The sequence below is a fragment of the Crinia signifera genome, chromosome 4, assembly GCF_055691185.1.
Source record: "Crinia signifera chromosome 4, ASM5569118v1, whole genome shotgun sequence".
Lineage (NCBI taxonomy): Eukaryota > Metazoa > Chordata > Amphibia > Anura > Myobatrachidae > Crinia > Crinia signifera.
The window spans coordinates 285,680,783-285,703,518 of NC_139220.1; the positions used below are offsets into that span (position 1 = coordinate 285,680,783).

The window sequence follows — 22,736 nt, forward strand, 5'->3', positions numbered from 1 at the left end:
ATGGTTGGCTATTCCACTTATCTACTACTCTTTCTGTGAAAATATTCTTCCTCACATTTCCCCTGAATCTTCCTCCCTCTATTGTCAGTGCATGTCCTCGTGTTCTGTTGCTCCTCTTCCTGTGAAGAATGTCTCCCACCTGTACCTTGTTAAAGCCCTTGATATATTTGAAAGTTTCTTTCATGTCCCTCCTTTCCCTTCTCTGCTCTAAAGTATACATATTAAGATCTTTTAGTCTTTCCTGGTATGTTTTGTGATGTAGGCCATGCACCATTTTAGTTGCTCTTCTTTGTACAGTCTCTAATGTATTTATATCCTTCTGGAGATATGGCCTCCAGAACTGAACACAATACTCTAGGTGAGGTCCTATACAGTGGCATTATAACTTCTTTCTTTCTACTGCTGATACCTCTCCCTATGCAACCAAGCATCTGACTTGCCTTCTTCATTGCTTTGTTACATTGCCTACCTGCAATACCTGTTCCACACTATATGGTTGTAAGTTACTGCAGTGTTACACTCCAGTAGATGCTCCACACTATATGGTTGCATGTTGCTGCAGTGTTACACCCCAGTAGATGTTGCCATACTACAGTATATTTGTATTTGTTACTGCAGTGTTACACCCCAGTAGATGTTTACATACTACAGTACATGGTTGTATGTTACTCATAGTTGCCTACCCTCCTGCATTCTGCAGGAGACTCCCTGAAATAACAGCAATCTCCCTCTCTCCCTCATTAGTCTAGCAATCTCCCTCATTTCACCTAGCTCACATTACACTGTTACATTTTTGGGGGAAAAAGGAATGAGAGACAGATACATTTACATTGAATCATCAGCACCGTTTCCCAGCACTTTACCAGGTATAGTATTTCTTAGTAACTGCTTTGGAACTCATCTACATTTGGATATAAGTCATTTTAAATTACATTCCCACGCTTCTAGGTGCCACGTTCACAATCTCTCCATATATGGAACCAAACATGCCCTTTGGGTGTAGCATGACACACCCCCTCAATGGGGTGCTTTGCAAAATTCTATTACCAACTATAATCTCCCTGAAACTAGTTTTCAAGAGTAGGCAAGTATGATGTTACTGCAGTGTTACACCACTGTAGATGTTGGAACTGTATATGGTTGTATGTAACTGCAGTGTCACACCCCAGAAGATGTTGCCACACTATATGGTTGTATGTTACTGCAGTGTTACACCCCAGAAGATGTTGCCACACTATATGGCTGTATGTTACTGCAGTGTTACACCTCTGTAGATCTTAGAACTGTATATGGTTGTATGCAGGGCTATTTTTGTGCAGGCTCTAGCAGGAACTGTGGCCCTTATTCTAGTTCACTCTTTCTGACAAAATATTTCTTAGATGGACAAAACCATGTGCACTGCAGGTGAGGCAGGTGTAAAACCCCACCCGGTACTCTTTTCCTAGAACGGCGCCCGCGATGTCCATCGCGGTCATCGGGGGTAAAAAATCGCGGCCATCGCATGCACTAAAAAGTCGGGTGCGACGCGACGGACGCGATGCCCGCTATTTCCCATAGGGATCAATGTTAAATTTTTCAATGGACGCGATTTTTCACTTCAATGCCTCAATGGACGCGATTTTGCCATAGGAAACAATGTTAAATGGGCCACAGAGCCCAAATAGCCACCCAGAACTGTGAAATGGCCCCCACAATTGTTAACGACACGCCACGATCAACGCGAACCCGAAGCGTGGCGAGCGCAGCGAGCCCGCGATGGGAGGCGGTACGCGTCCTCCGACCTTTTCATACCCCCACTATCCACGTCGGCGTGGAGTTGAGAATAAAATAGTGTGGCGAGCGCAGCGAGCCACCGAGCCCGAAGCGTGGCGAGCGCAGCGGATACCTGTGAAGGCCGCGAAGGGACGCGTTTACCTGTAAAAGGTATCCGCGTCCCATCGCCACACTATTCTATTCTCAACTCCACGCCGACGTGGATAGTGGGGGTATGAAAAAGGTCGGAGGACGCGTACCGCCGTCCCTCGCGGGCTCGCTGCGCTCGCCACGCTTCGGGTTCGCGTTGATTGTGGGGTGTCGTTAACAATTGTGGGGGCCATTTCACTGCTCATGGTGCCTATTTGGGCTCTGTGGCCCATTTAACATTGTTTCCTATGGCAAAATCTCGGCCATTGAGGCATTGAACTGAAAAATCGCGTCCATTGAAAAATTTAACATTGATCCCTATGGGAAATCGCGGGCATCGCGTCGGTCGCGTCGCACCCATTAATGTAGTGCATACGATGGCCGCGATGGGCGCCGTGCTAGGTGAAGAGTACCCCCCACCCAAATCTAATTATCTCTGCACAAGTAACACCTGCCTCACCTGCAGTGCACATGGTTTTGTCCATCTAAGAAATATTTTGTCAGAAAGAGTGAACTAGAATAAGGGCCACAGTTCCTGCTGGAGCCTGCACAAAAATAGCCCTGGTTGTATGTTACTGCAGTGTTACACCCAGGTAGATGTTGACACACTATATGGTTGTATGTTACTGCAGTGTTACACCCCAATAGATGTCCCACACTATATGGTTGTATGTTACTGCAGTGTTACACCTCTGTAGATCTTGGAACTGTATATGGTTGTATGTTACTGCAGGTTCACACCCCAGAAGATGTTGCCATACTATATGTTTGTATGTTACTGCAGTGTTACACCCCAGTAGATGTCCTACACTATATGGTTGAATGTTACTGCAGTGTTGTACCTCTAAAGATAGTCATACTATATGGTTGCATGTTACTGCAGTGTTACACCCCAGCAGATGTTCCAAACTATATGGTTGCATATTACTGTAGTGTTACACCCCAGCAGATGTTCCACACTATATGGTTGTATGTTACTGCAGTGTTACACCCCAGTAGATGTTGCCAAACTATATGGTTGTATGTTACTGCAGTGTTAAACCTCAGTAGATGTTGCCATATTATATGCTTGTATGTTACTGCAGTGTTACACTCCAGTAAATGTTGCCACACTACAGTATAATTTTGTTTGTTACTGCAGTGTTACACCCCAATATATGTTGCCATACTACTGTATATGCTTGTATGTTACTGCAGTGTTACACCCCAATAGATGTTGTCTTACTATATGCTTGTATGTTAATGCAGTGTTACACCCCGGTAGATGTTCCACACTATATGGTTGTATGTTACTGCAGTGTTACACCTCGGTAGATGTTCCACACTATGGGCCTTATTCTAGTTCACTCTTTCTGACAAAATCCTTCTTAGATGGACAAAACCATGTGCACTGCAGGTGGGGCAGATGTAAAATGTGCAGAGAGGATTAAATTTGGGTGAGTTATTTTGTTTCTGTGCAGGGTAAATACTGTCTGCTTTATTTTTACACTGCAATATAGAGCTCACTTTGAAGTAAAACCGCACCCAAATCTAATTCTATCTGCACAAGTAACATCTGCCCCACCTGCAGTGCACATGGTTTTGTCCATCTAAGAAGGATTTTGTCAGAAAGAGTGAACTAGAATAAGGCCCTATATGCTTGTATGTTACTGCAGTGTTACACATCAGTTTTCTCCCTCTGACTGTGGGCCAGCCGCAGTAATGTATCTTATTATACATCCAAATTCAATAACAAAATTTCATGCTGCAGGACAAGATTTTTTAATGAACTTGATGAGTCGGAGAGGGGGAATATTCCCACTACTCCCACTATAGCGGCTGCTGCTGAACATCTCTACTCATGTTCCAATATTCTGGAGATTCGCTGCCAGCCACTGCCTTGAGCAGCCTACTGCACCTTTCACATACACTTTACACAGGAAAGCACAATGATGCCCACTCAGAAATATATTTACTCTGATCACTGTTATGTAAGACACAACTCAGGCTCCAATGAGCATTATTTGCAGAGAACATGGATTGGCTGATATTAAGGGATGTGCCGGCTTACATGGTGTATTGTACTAGCCTTTGAAGCTGTGTTTTACATTTGCCGTCATGCTCTGGCTTATCCTGTACAGCAATTCTGTAACCGGTCACAAGAGGCTTCTACATGACAGCACAAAACACTGGCAAAAGAGCCTGTGACTGTGCGTAAGCAGGCTGGCTGCACATCTGCATTTGTAACTGATCTGCAGTGTGACAATATGTCGGTGTCAGTGCAGTGTAATGTCACCGGGTGCCAAAATAGACTGTTTAGGCTTCTTTGACTAGTGTCACACAGTGATACTCACACTGGCTATATTCACTGCAGCTACTCACTGTACCTGCAGTGGCGTAAGTTTGGCAAGATATATATTGGTGCAACCCCCCCCCCCCCCCCCACACACACACACACAGATATTATAGGGTTACTTTTGTTGGAAGCCAATTGACCTACCAGTATATTTTTGGATTGTGGGAGGAAACCGGAGTACCCGGAGTAAACCCTTGCAAACACGGGAGAATATACAAACTCCGCACAGTTAGGGCCATGGTGGGTATCGAACCCATGATCTCAGTGCTGTGAGGCAGTAATGCTAACCATTACACCATCCGTGCTGCCCTAAAATATATATTTCTGTTAAGAAATATAGATAGATAACACATATATTTCTCAGAACTCAGCCACAGAAGCAATATCATTGGCTTTTAAATAACTGATTTATACTTGCATGGGGAGGAGAGGTGCCCCCTTGGGAGCAGGAGCCCGGTGGCAGATGACTCCATTGCCTCCCAGAGTTCTGCCTCTGTGTACCTGTCCATTTTCCACCAGAACCATCTGGGTATAGTAAGTCCCTACAGTACAGTTTGGAAGGTCCGGCCTGGGTCCTTATTTATTGCCTGGGACTCAATGAAGCTGGTAACTGAGCACAGACCTGGGCTACAGGGAAGGGGTAGTGGATGTGGGGACACTCAGCAGTTACAGCATTCAGAGGGACATGATGTTATAAAGCATCAGAGTGCATGTGTAAGGTTTTTAGGCTGACATTGTTGTGTTCCTCTCCTACTGTGGCCTCCAGCAACCATTTACTGTTAACAGCATGAGAGGAGATGAAACCTATAACTTTGGACCAGTGGAGGTAGTGGGAACTACATAGGTATTGTCCACTAGATGCCAATGTGGGGTCCCCAGTAGTAGTAATACTGCCAAAAGGTGCAGTCACTATGGGGCCTTGAGGTGACAATGAAACACAGAACTTGATGGCAGAACGAACTTACTGTGGCACGGAGTCGGCCATTATTTTGAGAGAATCTCTTTATTTTCCTTATTGAATATTTTCTTAGAATTATTTACTTATATAAGTGGTTATAACTGAGTTCCACCACCTCTAATGGTGAGCTGGAACATTTTAACCTTCACATTGGCCCAACACAGTAATTCTCTCAGAAAAGCATTCTAATTGTTGGGGGATGCCAAAAATCCTATAAAATACCACTGGCCCTGTCTCTGCCTATTGGGGGTAGGGGAGGGGTAATTAGGTGGCATAGAGAAATTAGTTCCCCCACCTCTGCATGACCACTTTAAGCTCTGGTCTCATCATTAGCAATGTGTTGGCCAAATACATTATTGGATTCTATTACTGTGGTCTAGGGTTACCACTCATCCGGGACTACTCCGGACAGTGCGGTAAGTAAGCCCGTGTCCGGAGTCCAGTCGGGTGGTGTTCCCGGGCTATTCCGGGAACAAGGCACACAGCAGCTATCACCTCACTAGTCTCCTGTCTGGTCCGACTGACCACAGCGCTGCTGCTCACTACTGTGATCATCGCATTACACCGCTCGCTCGTGCCTGTGACAGAAAGACATGCAACGTGCTGTCACTGTGTGTGCACGCAGCCTAGAGCTGGCCTGGGTTGGTGAATCAGCCTTTACATAAGTACTGCATAAGTCAAGCGCAGCCCGGGCTGGCTTTTTCCAGGGCATGCACGCGCTGTTGTCAACACGCCAATTTTTTTATTTTATTTAACTTTTACACATTTTTTAAGACAGGACCATGCACAGATCTCATGGTTCTGGCAAATTCGCCTGTCAGAACCTGGTCTGCATGTGTAGCGAGTTTTAGTAAAATTTTCCTGTTTTTGCATCTTATTAAATATGCGATTTGTATACTTTATAATGGGAAAACATCTGGATGCAAGTTCCGGCAGTTACTAAAAATCGCACCTTCAGAATGTGCAATTTCGTTTCTTGCTGCATTTAGAATCTCATTAAATATTTGATTTCGGAAAGACGTGCGATTTCGGCCGTTTTTGCCGAAAAAATTGACAAACAACACGTTTTTCGCATTTTATTAAATGTCACCCTCTGTGAGGTTACCTGAAAACATAACGACTGTGTTGATTGGGCAACTGGAGTCTATTTATCATTGGTCGAAATAGTCTGGAAGTAACTAGCATTATTTAACCCACATTGGATCATGGGTACACACCAGAACAGTTTAATAAAGGTCAGAGCGAAATATCCTTCCTTCCTTGGACTGTGCAGCACCACTTGGGATATCGTCCAATTGGACACGTGGCACCACTGGCTGGGCTACATCGCATACAACTACCGGCACCCACATATCAGGTAGACCAGTGATTTTCAACCTTTTTACTTTGCGGCACACTAAATAAGATTTAAAAATTGCCAAGGCACACCATGAGATCCCCACAGGGCAAAACACATTGGCCCCCACAGGAAAAAAAACAAACCTATTGGCCTCCATATAAAAAACTATCACACTGGTCCCCACAGGTAACAAAACTAAAATACATTGGACCTTTACATGAAAAGAAGAGACCAGTAAATAACAATTGAACTGGTGCTGGCTCTAAACTGGTTTGGGCATCTCTAGATCTGGGGGCACACTTGAGAACAGCTCAAGGCACACTAGTGTGCCACGGCACAGTGGTTGAAAAACACTGAGGTAGACACACTCAGTGATAGGCCTGATATGACATCCCAATTCGGCTGCTATCATCTCTGTGTCTACTCGGCTTGCTGTGTGCACATTCAGACCGTGTCACATTATACTGCCGGCATTCTGAATGCAATAATATAGTTATACCACACACATTTCCATAAAGGCCTATTGTAACTCATAACATACAGTAGGTGAATTGGAAAATTAAAAATAAATGATAATTTATCAAGTCAAGGCAAGAGAAATCTAAACATTTTCCTGCATTCGCTCCTTACAATAAATTTTGCAGCTAAATTTGGAGCCCATTCTCCAGAGAAAGCCGCCATTTTCCCTGGGTTTATGGCTGATTGTCCTGTCATAAATGGAGCCTCTGGTAATTCTAGTGCAACGACATGCGTGAAAGGGCCATAAAATCTATTAGTCATTTGACATCTAGGAATTATTTGGCAATGAAAGTAACCATATAGTGTCCCTGGCTTTGTATGTTATGAAGCATCCATCTGTATACATTGGTTGCTGCCATTTTTGAAGGGATTAACCAGCAGACCTAGACATGTAATTCAGAACAAAAGCTATTCCCTCTTCAGACTTTTAATTACATTCTGTAGGGGGCAGACAGCAAAGGGGAGCGGTGGATAATTCAATATTGATTATATTGAGCACAGTCTGCTAATAGAGGAGAGGGATATAACAAAATAATTAATAATGAGGCCTAAGGGTCTGAGTAGGGGAACACAATAGAGCTTAATGCTAACCCCCTTCCATTCTCTACTGGTGGGCCTGTAACATCTGACCATCTGTATAGGTAAAACACCAAGGGAGTGTTTAGTGGAGTGACACAATTAATCATGTAAGCAGAAGTAGCCTGGGGTACCATAATATAACCCTGAATAATACTGGGATGGAAGGTGCAGGTCTAATACGAGTATTCCGCTGCATGTATGTGTCACATTAGATGAACCTACTTCACCGCTCCTGGTTTTAAAGCAATATTTTATTAATGTTCTGCCTCAGCAATACACTGCAATGCTGTTTACAGCAGATATTCCTAAGAGTAACCCCTGCTGCAGGCTTTACACTCATTTTATCCACACCATAGCAGAACAATGCTGTCATATTGCAGTGTTATGTCACCCTATGTCAAAGAAATGTCTCGTGATATTGATCTGTGTCGCGGAAGTTTCATCGTCGCTCGCTTTCTGTTACTGCAGCATTTTTATTGGTTATAGACATTGAAATTGTGCTCGAGCAGCGCAGCCATTTCCCGTCTATTGCAATATTTTCAGCTTGCATTTCATCAGAGCTGTCAAACATGAATTATTATCATTTATTTATATACATAGTGGCAGCATATTACGAAGCTCTTTACAGAAAATCTTTTGTCTTTTAGTCATTTGCTGGACTCCTTGTACCAGTGACGACAGTGACAGTAACCATTCTCCACTGCACATACTGGTGGCCATGCAGAGCTGAGCGTGTTCATATATAGCATATTGGGATGGTGGTCACAATGCTGTAGGTGCGCAGTGGATGTGAACTGACCACCAAAGACTGGGATTTACCAACCACTAGCGGCGGTACATACCGCCACCCATTGCAACAAAGCTTATGGCATATGGCAAATGTTCTGAAATATGCGGTTAATAATGCAAAGGGCAGCGCTCATGGTAAGAACTACCATTGGCAATGGCTGCTGGTCTCGTGCGCAGCGTAATGTTGGCAGCCACTGGGAAAGCTGGGAGGGATCTATGGGGTAATGCCAGCTATAACTGGCACTAACCCTCGCATCGGAGCCTTCAGTACATTCGGAAATACGGTAAAACGTAAAAACTAGGTTCTTACTGGAGTTCTTCTTTATGACATCCCACCCAAATGACCTTAACCAGGATGCTGGTTGCAAATGGTCAACACATGAAAAGGTCAAGTTTTTCACTTCTTTTTTGTAAATTTCGCCACCTGAGCAGGGTGACCTGCCAATAAGTGTAGCTTGTACCCATATATCTGGCCTGGTGTATTGCTCTACTATCGCTGCGCTCAGCACACTTTGCCATATCCAATCGGAGTGCGTGTGGATCGTAAAACATGAAGAAGTCCAAAAAATTGCAAAAAACATGAAAAATTCATATTGACCTTTTAGGAAAGCCTAACCCTTTTCTCCCACAGCCAACCCTAAACCTCTCATCCCACAGCTTAACCCTCTGCCTAGTGCCTAACCTCACAGTGCCACAGCCTAACACTAACCCCTCCTCCTCCAGCCTAACCCTTCTACATATCTTCCTAAACCTAACCCTCCCCTACTACTTCCTAACCCTCTATGGTTTAAATCCTTTTAATATAACCTTATATCTCGCTTTCAGAAGTTGAAAAGTCAACTTGTGTTTTTATTTCATGGTAAGTTTAAGTTCAACAGTAATTTATGATAGTATTCTTAATATTTATAATTGTCATCTGAATTTGCACGTGCACTAGGCAATAAATTAGAAGCGGAAGCATATGACAGATTGGAGCCAGATTCTAATTAGACAAAGATGTTTGTGATGTAGCTTTCTCTGAATCAATGTGATTGGTTAAGTGGTCTGTTGTCAATTTAATTGATGAATTATGTCACTAGCCTTTCTATGTAACAGCCCTCAACTAAAAATAAATAAAAAAAACCTCTTATTACAATGAGCGTTTGTGAGTCAAAAGAGTCATTCACATTTAGGTCACGTGCAGATATTTTTTATATTTACATGAGAACTTAGATCTGACATTTAATGCTCCACATCGAAAACCATAAAACGTGATCCCAAGGCGTACAATGCAAATGACAGAACATGTTGGCCCGGCACGGTGCAAACCATTCCATTTTCACTCATTTGTGACTGGCAGTTGTCAATATTTTTTGTACATTTTTTGTCACAGCACTACAGGAAGACATCACACAAACATGTCTGCCTACTTATGAGACTAAGGTTGGCTGCGGTTGAACAGATCGACAGCGTCTTCAGTAGGTCGACCCCTAAATGGTCGACATGTAAAAAAGGTCAACACATGTCGAAGATTCGAACCGGTCGACCATATACATGTAGACTTTTGACATTTTGACAGTTGACCTATGATACGTAGTGTCATCCACTACAGAAGAAAGAAGGTAATCTGGTAGAGTGGCTTATACTGCTTGAGGTTAGGAATAGCCCGTCGATGTGTTAATCATCTATTGTCCGTAGTCTTTAACTATCGTGTGTGTGTGTGTGGTGGTGGTGGTGGTGGGGGCGGGTTGTTGGTTGTTTGAGTCTCCGCATACACAAAGGAACTGTAACTGCTTTTGAATTACTTAAAACTGATGGGATTGTTGTCCTCCACTATCAATGATGAGACTTTTTACCAAGAGGAGAAAACCATTGCGGATTACAAACCATCAATGGTCAATGGCCATCCATACCAGAGGTCCAAGAGGACATCCCAGAAATGTAGGATAGTATATGTATATCTTTACACTGAACTGAGCGCTTTTACCCTTACAGTAGGTACATTGTAGCCCTTGGTATTTCCAAAAACTAAAGGAAGATAGCAATGTCCTTCCTAGCTTATAAAGTCTAGGACTAAACTGGTTTCCTGCTAAACAAATGCATATTTACCTAACAGTACAATCAGTTAAAACTATTTCTAAAAAAGAAGAGCTGGAACAGGTGTGTTCCCATCAGTGACAGGGTTATCTCTCTGCTAGGAATTACAGCTATCATTCACAATTCAGTTACTTAAGAATTGTTTTTATTTTATTTTTTCAGATTGAAATGATCCAGTTTCAATGAACAGTTTTGCCTAAATAATCGCTGCTGCTTTAATTGTACTGCTAACTTGCTGAAATGTCTGCAGCTTCCGAATCCTGCACTTTATCTTATTCCATTTGTTCCTTTAGCACTTTCAAGGGGTTACCAAAGTGATTATCTTTCTGGGATGACCCTTGTTGCTTTCACTCCTCTGCCAGCAAAGTACCGTAGTGGCCAAGCCTGAGAAGAATTTGGAAAACGCTAAAAGTCATAACTCAAAGTTCTTGTCAACTCTACTGGCCAACCCAACAGGAGCAGTAACCTCAAGTAAGTGCTGTCCAAGTAGGAGACTCCTATTGGCAGGGTAAGATAGAACAGACTCATTGTATTGTTAGTATATTAATGATGTTGAACAATAGGGTCGTGCTTGTCCATACAAAGGAGCATAATCACCCTGGCATTAGAACACCAACAACCATATCCTGATTTAACCATTTCCAGGATTTATGGCTCTCATGCCAGAAGTTATCCTTGATTGTCTTGAGTGTCGGTCAGCTTGATGCCACATGATCCCAAGTTACAGAAGCTCCTTTAGGAGAACCGCTGAATACTCACGACAGGGGCAAACACTGCTGAAAAGCAAGATTGTTATCTTTTAAGATTTGTGGACACAACCTAGTCTACGAATCCCTTATTATATTTTCCTTTCAGGGGTATCCCATGCCAGTATGACACCGAATGGCCCTATGTCTGAGCCTGTACGGGTCTACAGTGATATGAGACTCTTCCAATCTTTCTCCAATGCGAACAACATTGTGGGATCTGGCATATACTGTATGGCAGATGTTGCCCACACTTCTATAGACACTATAATACATCCTATTGGCTATATATACACTGCCATTATCCTCACCCCCGCTGCTTGCTGCAGCATTGTGGTATTCCTGCCCAGAATCATGTTACGCTCTTACAACATGCAGAATTATCTTTACTGCCTGCCAATGCCTTCCATGGTTCCTACTTTTTATTTTCATATTTAATATAGGCCACGGTACTAGTTATTTAGCAACTTTATAGTAGATAGACATATTCCAGAGTCCGATAACATAGGACACCTTGATTGTTTTTTAGAATGCTTTTTCACTGTTTCAATGGTTATATAATACCCTTTTCTTTAATACATAAGGATGGCTGGCAGGACGTTGGCATAAAGGAGACCTTCAATGGTAGCCCCATGTGTACGGTCACAACAGGGGTGTGGTAAGTATACTTACCTTCTCTCTGTCCCCCCTAACCCCTTCCTGGACAATGCCTTACCCTCCCCTCTGCAGCCTAAAGGTGGCCATACACACGCAGATTTATCTTCAAATCTGGCTGGTTGGAACAAAGACATGGTTATGGATGAGAGCAAATGACAGTTGACCATTTGCTTGGAAATGCTGGAAAACTGCCAAACTGTCACTCATCCATAACCATGTTTTTGTTCCAACGAGCCAGATCTGAAGATAAATCTTACTAGTGTATGGGCACCTTAACCCTCCCACCCCATAGCCCAGTGTGGAAACTTAACCCTCCCACCCCACAGCTTAACCAACTTTCATAGTGTCTAACCCCCACTCTCTGTAGCCTAACCCTAACCCACACCCTAGTGAGTAAACCTAACCATTGAGAACAACGTAGTACTCTAGCGCCAGTGTTCTGGATGTGATTCGGGATTCCGGCACCTGTATTTTGACTTCCAAAATCCCAACCGCTGATATGTTAACTGCATCCCCTTTAATTAGCTACTAACAATGACTAGCTTATTATGTTTCACCTGATGTCACATTAACTGATATGCTTATTGTTACAAGTATCATTATTATTATCGTTGATTTGTAATGTGTTACGGTGCCCTGCGGTGCTAGCAGACTGGTATAAGCAAATAAAACAAGAAATCCAAGTTAGTCAAAATAAATAGATGGAAAAAAAATGGTTGGTAGAGACTTGCTCATGTGAGCTAACAATCTAGGGCAGGCGTTGGGGAACCTGTGGCTCTCCAGCTGTTGTGAAAGTCCCAGCATGCTGTGCCATAGTTTTAACACTCTTCAGATTGTGGCAAGGCATGCTGGGACTTGTAGTTGTACAACAGCTGGAGAGCCACAGGTTGCCCACGCATGGTCTAGGCCAGTGGTAGCCAACCCTAGCCCTCGAGAGCTACCAACAGTTCACATTTTCCAGACAACCTAGCTGCTGCACAGCTGCACTCATTAATCACTAACACATTTTAAAAGATCCACAGATGGAGCTAATTAGCTCACTTGTGATTCTGGGGCAGATGTATCATAGCAGCGCTTATCGCGCCGCTATAATACTTCCTGCTGTGCCTCATTAACGAGGCGAAGCAGGAAGGGACATCGACAAGATGTATTAACATCTTGTTTGCTGAAGCGGGGGGAGCGCAAACTCCCCTTTCCGGCGATGTCCCCTCCTGGAGATAGCGCATCAGTTTACACTGATGCGCTGTCTCCTGTCCCCCGGCCGGCTGCACTGGGCATGCGCGGGATCTCGCTACTCACGCGAGATCCCCAGCGCAGCCCAAACCTAACAGCAGGGACAGCGCTGTCCCTGCTGTTTAGATAGGGCTTCAACAGCCTGATGCTGGCGAAGCCAAAACCAGCAGCGGGCGGAATGGTCAGTGATGCTGACCGTTCATACATTCGGCCTGCTATCATTTAGATAGCAGCGCCGATATGGACAGGGGCGCATAGCGCCCCTGTCCTTTACTGCATCTCGGCTCCTTCATACATGGGGGAGAAGCGGTATCAGTGCACATAACGTGCGCTGATACCCCTTCTCCCCCATAACGCCCAGTCATACATCTGCCCCTCTGTGAGGAGAGCTGCAAAACAAGCACTGTTGGTAGCTCTCGAGGACCAGGGTTGGCTACCCCAGGTCTAGGCTATGTGACAGTGATGGTTAGGAGATGGGTCAGTGCAGTGTCAGTGCCCCTTCACCATACAGCAGGTACCACCATTATCTATGCCAGCAGTTGGTGCCAAGTATTTCCATATGGATTCCCCTACACTTGCATCTGTAGTATGATTTCCCAGTAATATACAGTATTAAGGAAGATGGTGCATGACGCTGGAATAGTACCAGAGGCATTATTATCTGCTGTGCCAGCTCCATCCACCAAAATACGTTGTCGGAAAGATGGGTCTGCTGGAACAAGTTCAGAATGGGCCGCTGCACAGACACACTGGCAAGTCTATCTTGGGTGAAACATCTGAACTAAGCTCTGGTGGATCTGGGAAGCCCATAGAGGGTTTGACAGATGGTGTGTCCAGAAGACCAGCAGACTGCAGAATTTATCACACATTAATGCAGAGGCCAATTCTCTATAAGGGCTTGCCAATATTAGGGCTGATCAATATTAGGGCTGTCCTTTTACAAATATCAGATACTTGCAGACTGTTTACAGCAATAACCAGAGGACTAAAATGCATGCAGAGCTCTCCTAAAAGCTAGCAACATCCCATTGTTACCACGGTGGAAGCTAATAATGCAGTCAATACATACAGTATATTGGTTTTGATTCAGAGTTGCTGGCAAATTTGACACCTTCCCATTTTTCTAGACCAGTGGTTCCCAAATTCTGTCCTCAGGACCCCACACAGTTCACATTTTCCAGGTCACCTGACACTCATTACTGACTGACACATTTTAAAAGATCCACAGGTGGAACTGATTATTTCACTTGATTCTGTGAGGAGACCTGCAAAACATGCACTGTGCGAGGTCCTGAGGACCGACTTTAAGAACCGGTGATCTAGATAATAGGACCCCAGGACCACAAACAGCCCATGTTCTCGAGGTCACCCAGCAGGTGCACAGGTGCAGTCATTACTCATTAACACATTTTAAAAGATCCACAGGTGGATCTAATTATTTCCCTTGTGACTCTGGGCCTTATTCTGGTCTGTGTGGCCGGAGCCGAATATGCGGCCAGGACCGTGCGTCCTAAACCCCGCCTTCCGTACAGATCGCTCACTCCGTCCGAATGCGGTAAGCCGCTGACCGCACGGAGCACGAGTGGATTTCTCATGCATACACCTCCTCCATCTCTGGGAACCTCCCCCATCATTCGATGGTCGCAGACCATCGAATGCAGGACCGAGTGGTCAGGCAGCTCCCGCGAGCTCAGACCACTCGGGCATTTCTACGTGCAAAAGCAGGGATCTGGGCGGGCAGCTGACATCAGGCAATGTCATATGTCCGCCCACCCTACACGTGCGTCACGGCAGCATTACCATACGTACGCCCAGCGGTTTCATGGGAACGCCCATGAAACGCGGGGCGTATGCATATGTTAATGAGGCCAAACAGCCCTTCACGCCCCTCTCCTCCCCCTGTTCGTAGTGTAAACAATTCATGCGGAATTTGGACGTATGTCCCTTTCGCACATGCGCAGATATGCCTCTGCACATGCGCAAACACAAAACATCGGCGGAACGAACGCACGCGGACATATCCGCACCAACCAGAATAAGGGCCTCTGAGAGGAGCCATGTGTGATGGTCCTGAGAATAGTGCATGAGAATCAGTGATGTGTTTTTCAGGCAAACAAATTTAGAAACACATCCTAACAGCAAAAGATAATCTGAAGGATAAACCTCTTCCATGAGATACTATATTTTATATTTACCATCCCTTAAAATCGGAATAATAACTAATTTGTCTATAATGCATAGATCTTTTACGGGTTCTCCAATAAGAAACATTCCCCTCTTCTAGCAAGCGCTAATGTCCTTTTTGAGACCCTTATCATATAACTTGGTCTTAGAACCTAAACACACTGGTTACCAGATATCCAATTCTTCAAACTGGTATAAAAGATAAATTGTACACGGTACAATTTTTTTTGACCAATTTTGATGACCAATTTCCCTTGAACCCAGTGTCCTGGACGAAAGATGTTGATGAAAGACGAAAGATATCCAAATTGAGCTGCATGCACAGTTGAAGAACACCCTTGATGATCAACTGGCGGGTATGCGCATCATCATTCTTAGTTCGTCGCATAAACACTTAAAGATATTTTGACCAATATCGTTCAGAAGGGCCAAAATAAACAAAATTGGTCAAAAAAAAAATGTATAGTGTGAATGCACCTTGAGAATTACAGTACTTACATAGAAACACAACAACAAAATGAGCTCACAACTACTTGGCAAGCACAAAACTTAACATAATAGTTGTAAAATTGGAATGTTCAAAGGGACAAACCAGCAGCCCAAATTAATAGATTAGAAACAAAGAAGGCTAATCGTCAAGTAATTGTTCAAAAATTAGGAAAATACGGGAAAGTGTTCAGAAATTAATATTTCTCCTTACGGAGGTAGAAATAGCCAGGAGCAAATTACCACATTTATACAAAAAGAAAAAAAATTCTAAAAGCTCCTTAGTGGAGACTGTAGCCCATATTGAATCACAGGCTAAAAATCCACAGTTTTTGGCCATTTTTTTGGTGAAATCGATGCGCCCTGCCAATACCTGTGCGTATATCGGCGAAATTGCTTCAAAATCACGTGGTTTACCGAATTCATGGCCATTTTTGCACATTTTTTATGCCATTTTTGCCCATGCCGATTTGCCTCCCCCCCCCCCCCCCCCCCCAAAAAAAAAAGTGAAATGGCATGGGTAAAAATGTACTCAAAAACAGGCGAAAATGCCCGTGACGAATCTTTGCCATTTTTTTCACCTGGTGAAAAACTCAGCCAAGATTGAATATGCCCCTTTATCTTTGCCCAAACAAAAGTCAAATGGGCAGGTACAAAGCCGCATGTACTGGTCTGGAATCAGAATTAGATTCTAGTGCTGGAAAGCAAGGCTGGCTGAGATACATTCATCAGTACAAAACTGGTCATACCGTCGGCAGCTCAGTTCTGTGTACACTAAGGTAGGGATGAGCCACTAATGGTAGAGTAGACTCTCCCCAAACTTGGTCCTCAAGGAGCATTAACAGTTCATGTTTTCCAGGTGACCTGTGGATTTTAAAAAATATGGCAGTTTGCGACACACAGTGCTCCTGCCGGGTAACCTTGAAAACGAGACCTGTTAGTGCTTCTTGAGGACAGACGGCCAGATGCACTAAAGGTGCCCATACACCCGCTATGGGCTGGATCTCATCGCAATGCATGCATTTTGCATGCATTTTGCGTGCAATGTGATCCACGGGCAAAACAGTATGTGTAGCACATACTTTTTGTACTGTGCAATGTGATGCCTGCGGGAGCGCGCATCGCATCGCACCGTGCATTGGCACCTTAAGCTTCAAAAGTGATACAATGGAGAGTGATAAACAGCCAGCCAATCAGCTCCTACCTGCCATGTCACAGAGTGTGTTTGAAAAATGTCAGACAGGAACTGATTGGTTGGTTGTTTATCACTCTCCATTGTAGCATTTTTGAAGCTTAGTGCATCTGGCCCACAGTCTGGGAACTATTCTGAGAATAATCGATGACAGAATGCAGCATGAAACTACAGAAACTAGGTACATGGTCAGTAGCACAGGCATCTGTCCTGGAAGTATATGGCGTGGCCTGGTTTGTGTGAGGAAGTCGGGCCAGTGGTAGATGATCAGGGTAGAAGTACAGACTGAGCATGAGACAAGGCAAAGACAAGAAGCTGTCCAACAGCTAGAACAGCTACATCAGCAGAGCAGCATCCCCCAGAGGCAGGAGCCCAGAGTGCATTACCTGACATTTTCTATTAGAATAATTTTCTGTAACCTTCTAAATCCCTAAAGGCTTTAATTCGCTTATGAGTCATCCACAAGGAAAGGAGAGATCCATTGTCCTGCACCATGTAATGTCCTCCTGTGGAGAGGCTGGTGCAAAGTTGAATGCAAGTCATCTGTAAATGCTCCCACATTTCATGCATGGAATACATTGTCCCATATGTACACCCGGTTTGGTACATGGTCATCATCCTCATTGAACACTTACACCACACTGCATAGCCTGCAATTCCACTGACACGCCATCACTGAACTCCCTTCATGTGAACACCCCATTACCCCTCCATACCAGAGATGCAGCTGATTTGCACATGACTCACTATGCCCTACACTCCCCTCCAAAAACACACTCAGTGCAAAACCATGTGTCTGTATTTCAGCTGAGGTAGACCTAGATGCCCCGGTTACTTCTTATGGGTGGTGCAACGAGACATTATAATAATGAAGCGCTAGCTAGCCACCTCTGATTGGCTGATTTCAGACTGACCCCTCCAGCTGACACCAGTTCATTAATTGGAGCTGCTGTATTATATGATGTTGTGGTCATCTGGTTGATGCCTCGCTCCCTGTATTACTTATCCTAGTCTTTGAAAAATTAACATTACAATCCTATTTCTCACTTTAACGCTTTCAATCAGAGGCTCTCTGACCACGATACAGTCACAAGCAAATTATTCCTACTGAAAGTGGCTCTTCATTATATGGTATTTAAGTACCCATAGTCTGTCTGAGTTAAATTAACTGTTCAGCATAACCTACAAACATCTCTTAAACAGATTTAAGCCAGACCTACACGCATGGGACCTCACATTGTTATCATTTTGTTGGAGGAGGTAATATAGAGAATCTTCTGATCTGTCCCAGGGACAATGACCATAGATGCAGTGGGTGCAGCTGGTATGGGGCCCAACTTCCCTGTCAAAGTAACGATATCGATTTTTCACCATTGAGTGGTACATAGGGACCCTTACAAACTTTTGCTATGGAACCTACAAATATCTAGTTACACCACTGCTCGGGGAGCCTTTCCCAGACCCTACAGCACTCAATTAACTACCTCCATAAACCATGGTGATGTTGTAGATAACTCATGATTAATGGTAGACTACATGGAGAGGTGGTAATCCCAGATATGTAACTCTACTCTTACTCCTCCGTATTGCAGAGTTTATTGGATTGCCGCTGATACTGCAATCACAAACAATGGGGTATTGATTGAACACCACTTGTTGGATTCACCTAGGGATGGCCATCGACTATCGATGTTCCCAAAACATCGATGGTTGGGACCTAGTGCTCGATGTTTTGGGCATCGATAGTGGATAAAAACGGTGAAACCATATAGCGCTACCCTTGTATGCTATATGGTTTCACCATTTTTATCTTTGCATATATTGTCACAACTTTTGAGTGTTTAATTGACAGGACACTTGGTGTTTATCATAAACTGCTGTATCTTGTTAATCTGCGCTTTTTTGGATAATAACCCTCTTCTGGAACATCGATAGTGGATGTTAGAATAGTTTTATGACATCAATGGATGGCTTCCAATGGTAAAAGTTGTGGGCGCATGCGCACTGCGTGCGCAGAGTCATTGCGTCCAGCGGCATCACTGCGGGCGGCCCGCCCCGCCGGAAGGTGCGCGCATGCGCAAAAGAAACTTAAACTGGATTGATGGCTAACGTTTCTTCTGCGCATGCGCGTGGATCCCGGCCGGGCAGGCTGCCCGCAGCGACCCGTCCCTTTGCTCTGCACATGCGCGGCTAAGCGATGGCAGGAACCATCGATGGTGTGAGGTAGAATGGTTTATAGCCATCGATGGTTCCTGCTCTAGAAGCCATCGATGGCAACCATCGATGGGGGATGTGCCGATGGCCATCCCTAGATTCACCCCCTACTTAATGTACACCCCTTGATTGCAATAACATCACTTTCTGTAAACTGATCTTCGGTAGCCACTCCACCCTTACCACCATTCTCATCCCTGGTTCTTCCTGGACACTCATAACATCTTCATAAGACAATGTAGCCCATGAATCACAAATTCTTAAACTGCTGCAGATGATGGCATTGGGGCAATAAAGCACTCTTCATTCAAGACCAAATGTATACCAACTGACTGGTTCCCATGTGACTCCTGAGACACTGCTCTCAAACAGAAATAGATAAACATGCTTTAGCCAAGCCCCCAGATGCCTTTTTTTGGGAATAGACAATAGAGCACAGCGTCTATATACTGCTGCTCTTCTCAGAGCAGCTCTGGGCAGGGGGGATAACCAACTGCGCCCCCACCCACCGCACGACAGTGCCGGCCCCGGGTGGTAGGCGCGACTGTCCAGTGAAAATCCGAAAAGTTGGGCATTATGCCTTTAGTAAATACACCCCTAAGTAGGGACATACACCTTCATGTACGAACCATTGATCGGCTCCTTTAATACCATCTCAAAACCACTTACTGTTCTAATTGGAGTCTAGTTATTATTTCATGTTTGCAAAGTGTCATCTACCATCTGTCGCAATTTGGCTTCTAAACAAATAGAAGAATTGGAATAAAACAACAAAATCACCCTGACCGATTAGTGTCATTGAGCAACATAGCAGCGTCTGATGGGCTTATTCTGGTATTTTACTAATGAATATCTTCAACTCCATAAATAACAAGCACGGGCAAGAGAAAAGACATGAAAGCGGATCAGAACCTCAGAATGAGCTGATCTTTATGGGCCGCTCATGCGTATTGTACACATCACATACAGGAATACGGGAGCCTGGAAAAGCTGAATTTATTAAAGCTTAGAAAGCTCAGAATATTTGTATGGGTTTTGTAGAGCGATTTGAAGGAGGCAATCAGCCAGTATTACAAGAACCACGCTATACTGTAATTCTCATTGTGACTCAGTTAAGATAAGTCTGCAACTTAATCAGGACAATCTTAAAAAAGGAGCCAGGGGGCATTTGCACTGTGCCCTCTTGTAATGAAGCTCCGGCATTGAAAATATTTCTGTCTGAGCATCTAAAGACCTAACAAAAACGAGACTCTTGTTTCAAAGAGTATGTGTGAAATGTAATAGGATGAGAGATTTAGAAAGTGAGAGATTTGGTAAGAAATCTCCAGTTTTTTTAAAGCAGCAATCATTTACACTGCAAAACCAGTTTGCAGTGAGTGTAAATGATTGCCGCTTTAAAAAAACCTGGAGATTTCTTACCAAATCTCTCACTTTCTGAATCTCTCATCCTATTAAATTTCACCCTAAATCATACCTCCCAAATTGTCCAACACTGAAGAGGAACGTGGCCCAGCTATACGGGGGGCGTGGCCTATTCCCACGAGGCCACGCCCCCCATTTTTGCCGTTGTGGGGTCATGGCAAGCGGCTCTCTGAGCTGGGGAGATAGTGACAGGGGGGATTCCCAACTGCAAACCCCCCCCCCCCCCCCCCCCCCTCCGCCCACCACAGGACACTGCTGGAAATCGGGCGGGATGAGGGAACATCCCGAAAAAACTGGATATTTGAGTTGGGAGGTATGATAAATGTCGACATTTCGAGACACTTAGATGATCAGCAGCACTCCCTCTGTTTGTAGTCATGGTGCCCTATTTATTAACCTAACCCAGAGGTTCCCAAACGTGGTCCTCAAGGCACCCCAACAGTCCAGGTTTTAGGTATATCCATGACTCAGTACATATGGTTAAATCAGACTGACTGAGTTACTAATTAAGTCACCTGTGGCCAAGCATAGTTATAGTTAATACCTGGACCGTTCGGGTGCCTTGAGGACCGCGTTTGGGAACCTCTGACCTAACCACTTAAAAATCATGTGGAGGTGGCAAGATTTAAATAAAAACAACTATTTAACAAAGTATGTATGCAGGAAATATCAGTGACCAGGAAATGCAACCACTGCAGATAGTTGTTCCCGTTATTTTCGGTGTGGACTGTAGTCTGCCCCAAATGATCGCGCTGCAAACAATGCAATTTATTAGTGACAGCCCCATTAGCTAACACCATCTTCAGATCTTTGTATTCCACCCTTGTACTGTAGCTGGTCGACCATGTAGGAAGTGAGGCCCTTTGCTATGGGAAAATACTTCCCTCAGGCAGACTTTTTGGGAAAATGTTGGCACAAACAAGCAAGCCACGTTAAATAGCTCCAATAAAACACAATGAGAATTAAATAGTAGGCGCCTCAATCCTAACCCCTTTATTAGCCTGATCTGAACCAGCAGCAAACTTTCACTGTAAACTTAAGGTCATCTCGGACCTAATCCTAGCTTCAATAATACCCAGAAATCATTTTACCAGAGCTGAGTTCTTGCCTTCCCAATGCCACAAATAGCAGAAAGCCTCTCACACTAGAACTTGTGATTGTTGAGGCTTCTTTTGTTGTTCTGCTGGGTAAGAAATAAACATTCAATCCACTAAGACCAAGCAGAAGCTACCCACAAAAGGATGTGACGGCCCTGTAATGTGATTGAGGCATAATAATATCTACAATCGTCATGAACCTAATGATACTTTCCTTTTGGAATCTAGGTGCAGATGCTCGCACAAGCTGTGCTAGGAGTGAATACAGGTTCATTTATCATAGACAAACATATAGGCCAGCAGGATGCTATTTGTAGAGCAGACATTGCCAGTAATCCCACATCACAGATCATTAGAACCTCTGGGTACTTATCCAGCACCACAGAAAGGAAACAAGAGGTCAGGCTGCTGTGTCACCATTCCAGCACCTCAACAATCAGACATTATTTACAGATTAGTAATTGGGAAGAATAATGACGAGCCAATGCTGAGGATGGGACAGGTATGATTTATGACGGATGCAGGAGAGCACAGGAAGCACATTACTCCTCATTGCACACTCAGCACTCCTCCGTCTACTACATCATTTCACTCACCTTTTTCTTACGGTCACGTGATCGACTCCTTCTCTTGCGGTCCGATTCCTCCTTCTCTTTCTGCTCAGCCTGAGCCTGGGCTTCAACATCCTTGATCTTTTTTAGCTGTTTGGCAGCTTGTGCCATCTTGACCACCTGTAATCCCCTCCTTTGTACTCAGGGTGCCCACACAAAGTGTCAGGGAAGAAACACCCCCCAGGTTGGGGCTGATTATTGCAATTTGAACCACTAAGAGTTTCTTTCTCACAAAAGCCAGTGTGGCACGGCAGGGTTTAAGTGCCAGCTCCCTGGGCAAGTCACACTCAGCAGGATAGAATCTGTTGATCCATACCTGTAAAAAAACACAAATATTTATTTATTAACCGTTTCTTATACAGTGCAGCAAGTTCCGTTATGGGGCATACACGGTGCA

General features: G+C 44.2%; 1 protein-coding gene and 1 long non-coding RNA gene across 8 annotated transcripts in view; one reads left to right on the forward strand and one right to left on the reverse strand.

The window, feature by feature from the left end:
* ANK1 (ankyrin 1) overlaps positions 1-22,736 on the reverse strand; it is a 273,955-nt gene that overhangs the window by 249,085 nt on the left and 2,134 nt on the right. For all 7 annotated transcript variants that reach the window (XM_083184877.1, XM_083184870.1, XM_083184876.1 and 4 more), the window contains exon 2: positions 22,325-22,655. In XM_083184877.1, the coding sequence (XP_083041003.1) occupies positions 22,325-22,450 (126 nt within the window). In that variant the 5' untranslated portion in view covers positions 22,451-22,655. The remainder of the gene's footprint in view (positions 1-22,324; positions 22,656-22,736) is intronic.
* Positions 1-22,736, forward strand: part of LOC146075541 (uncharacterized) — a 115,495-nt gene that overhangs the window by 81,722 nt on the left and 11,037 nt on the right. Inside the window, exons 3-4 of the long non-coding RNA XR_014473590.1 lie at positions 10,791-10,968; positions 11,828-11,901. This is a non-coding gene — a long non-coding RNA (uncharacterized LOC146075541). The remainder of the gene's footprint in view (positions 1-10,790; positions 10,969-11,827; positions 11,902-22,736) is intronic.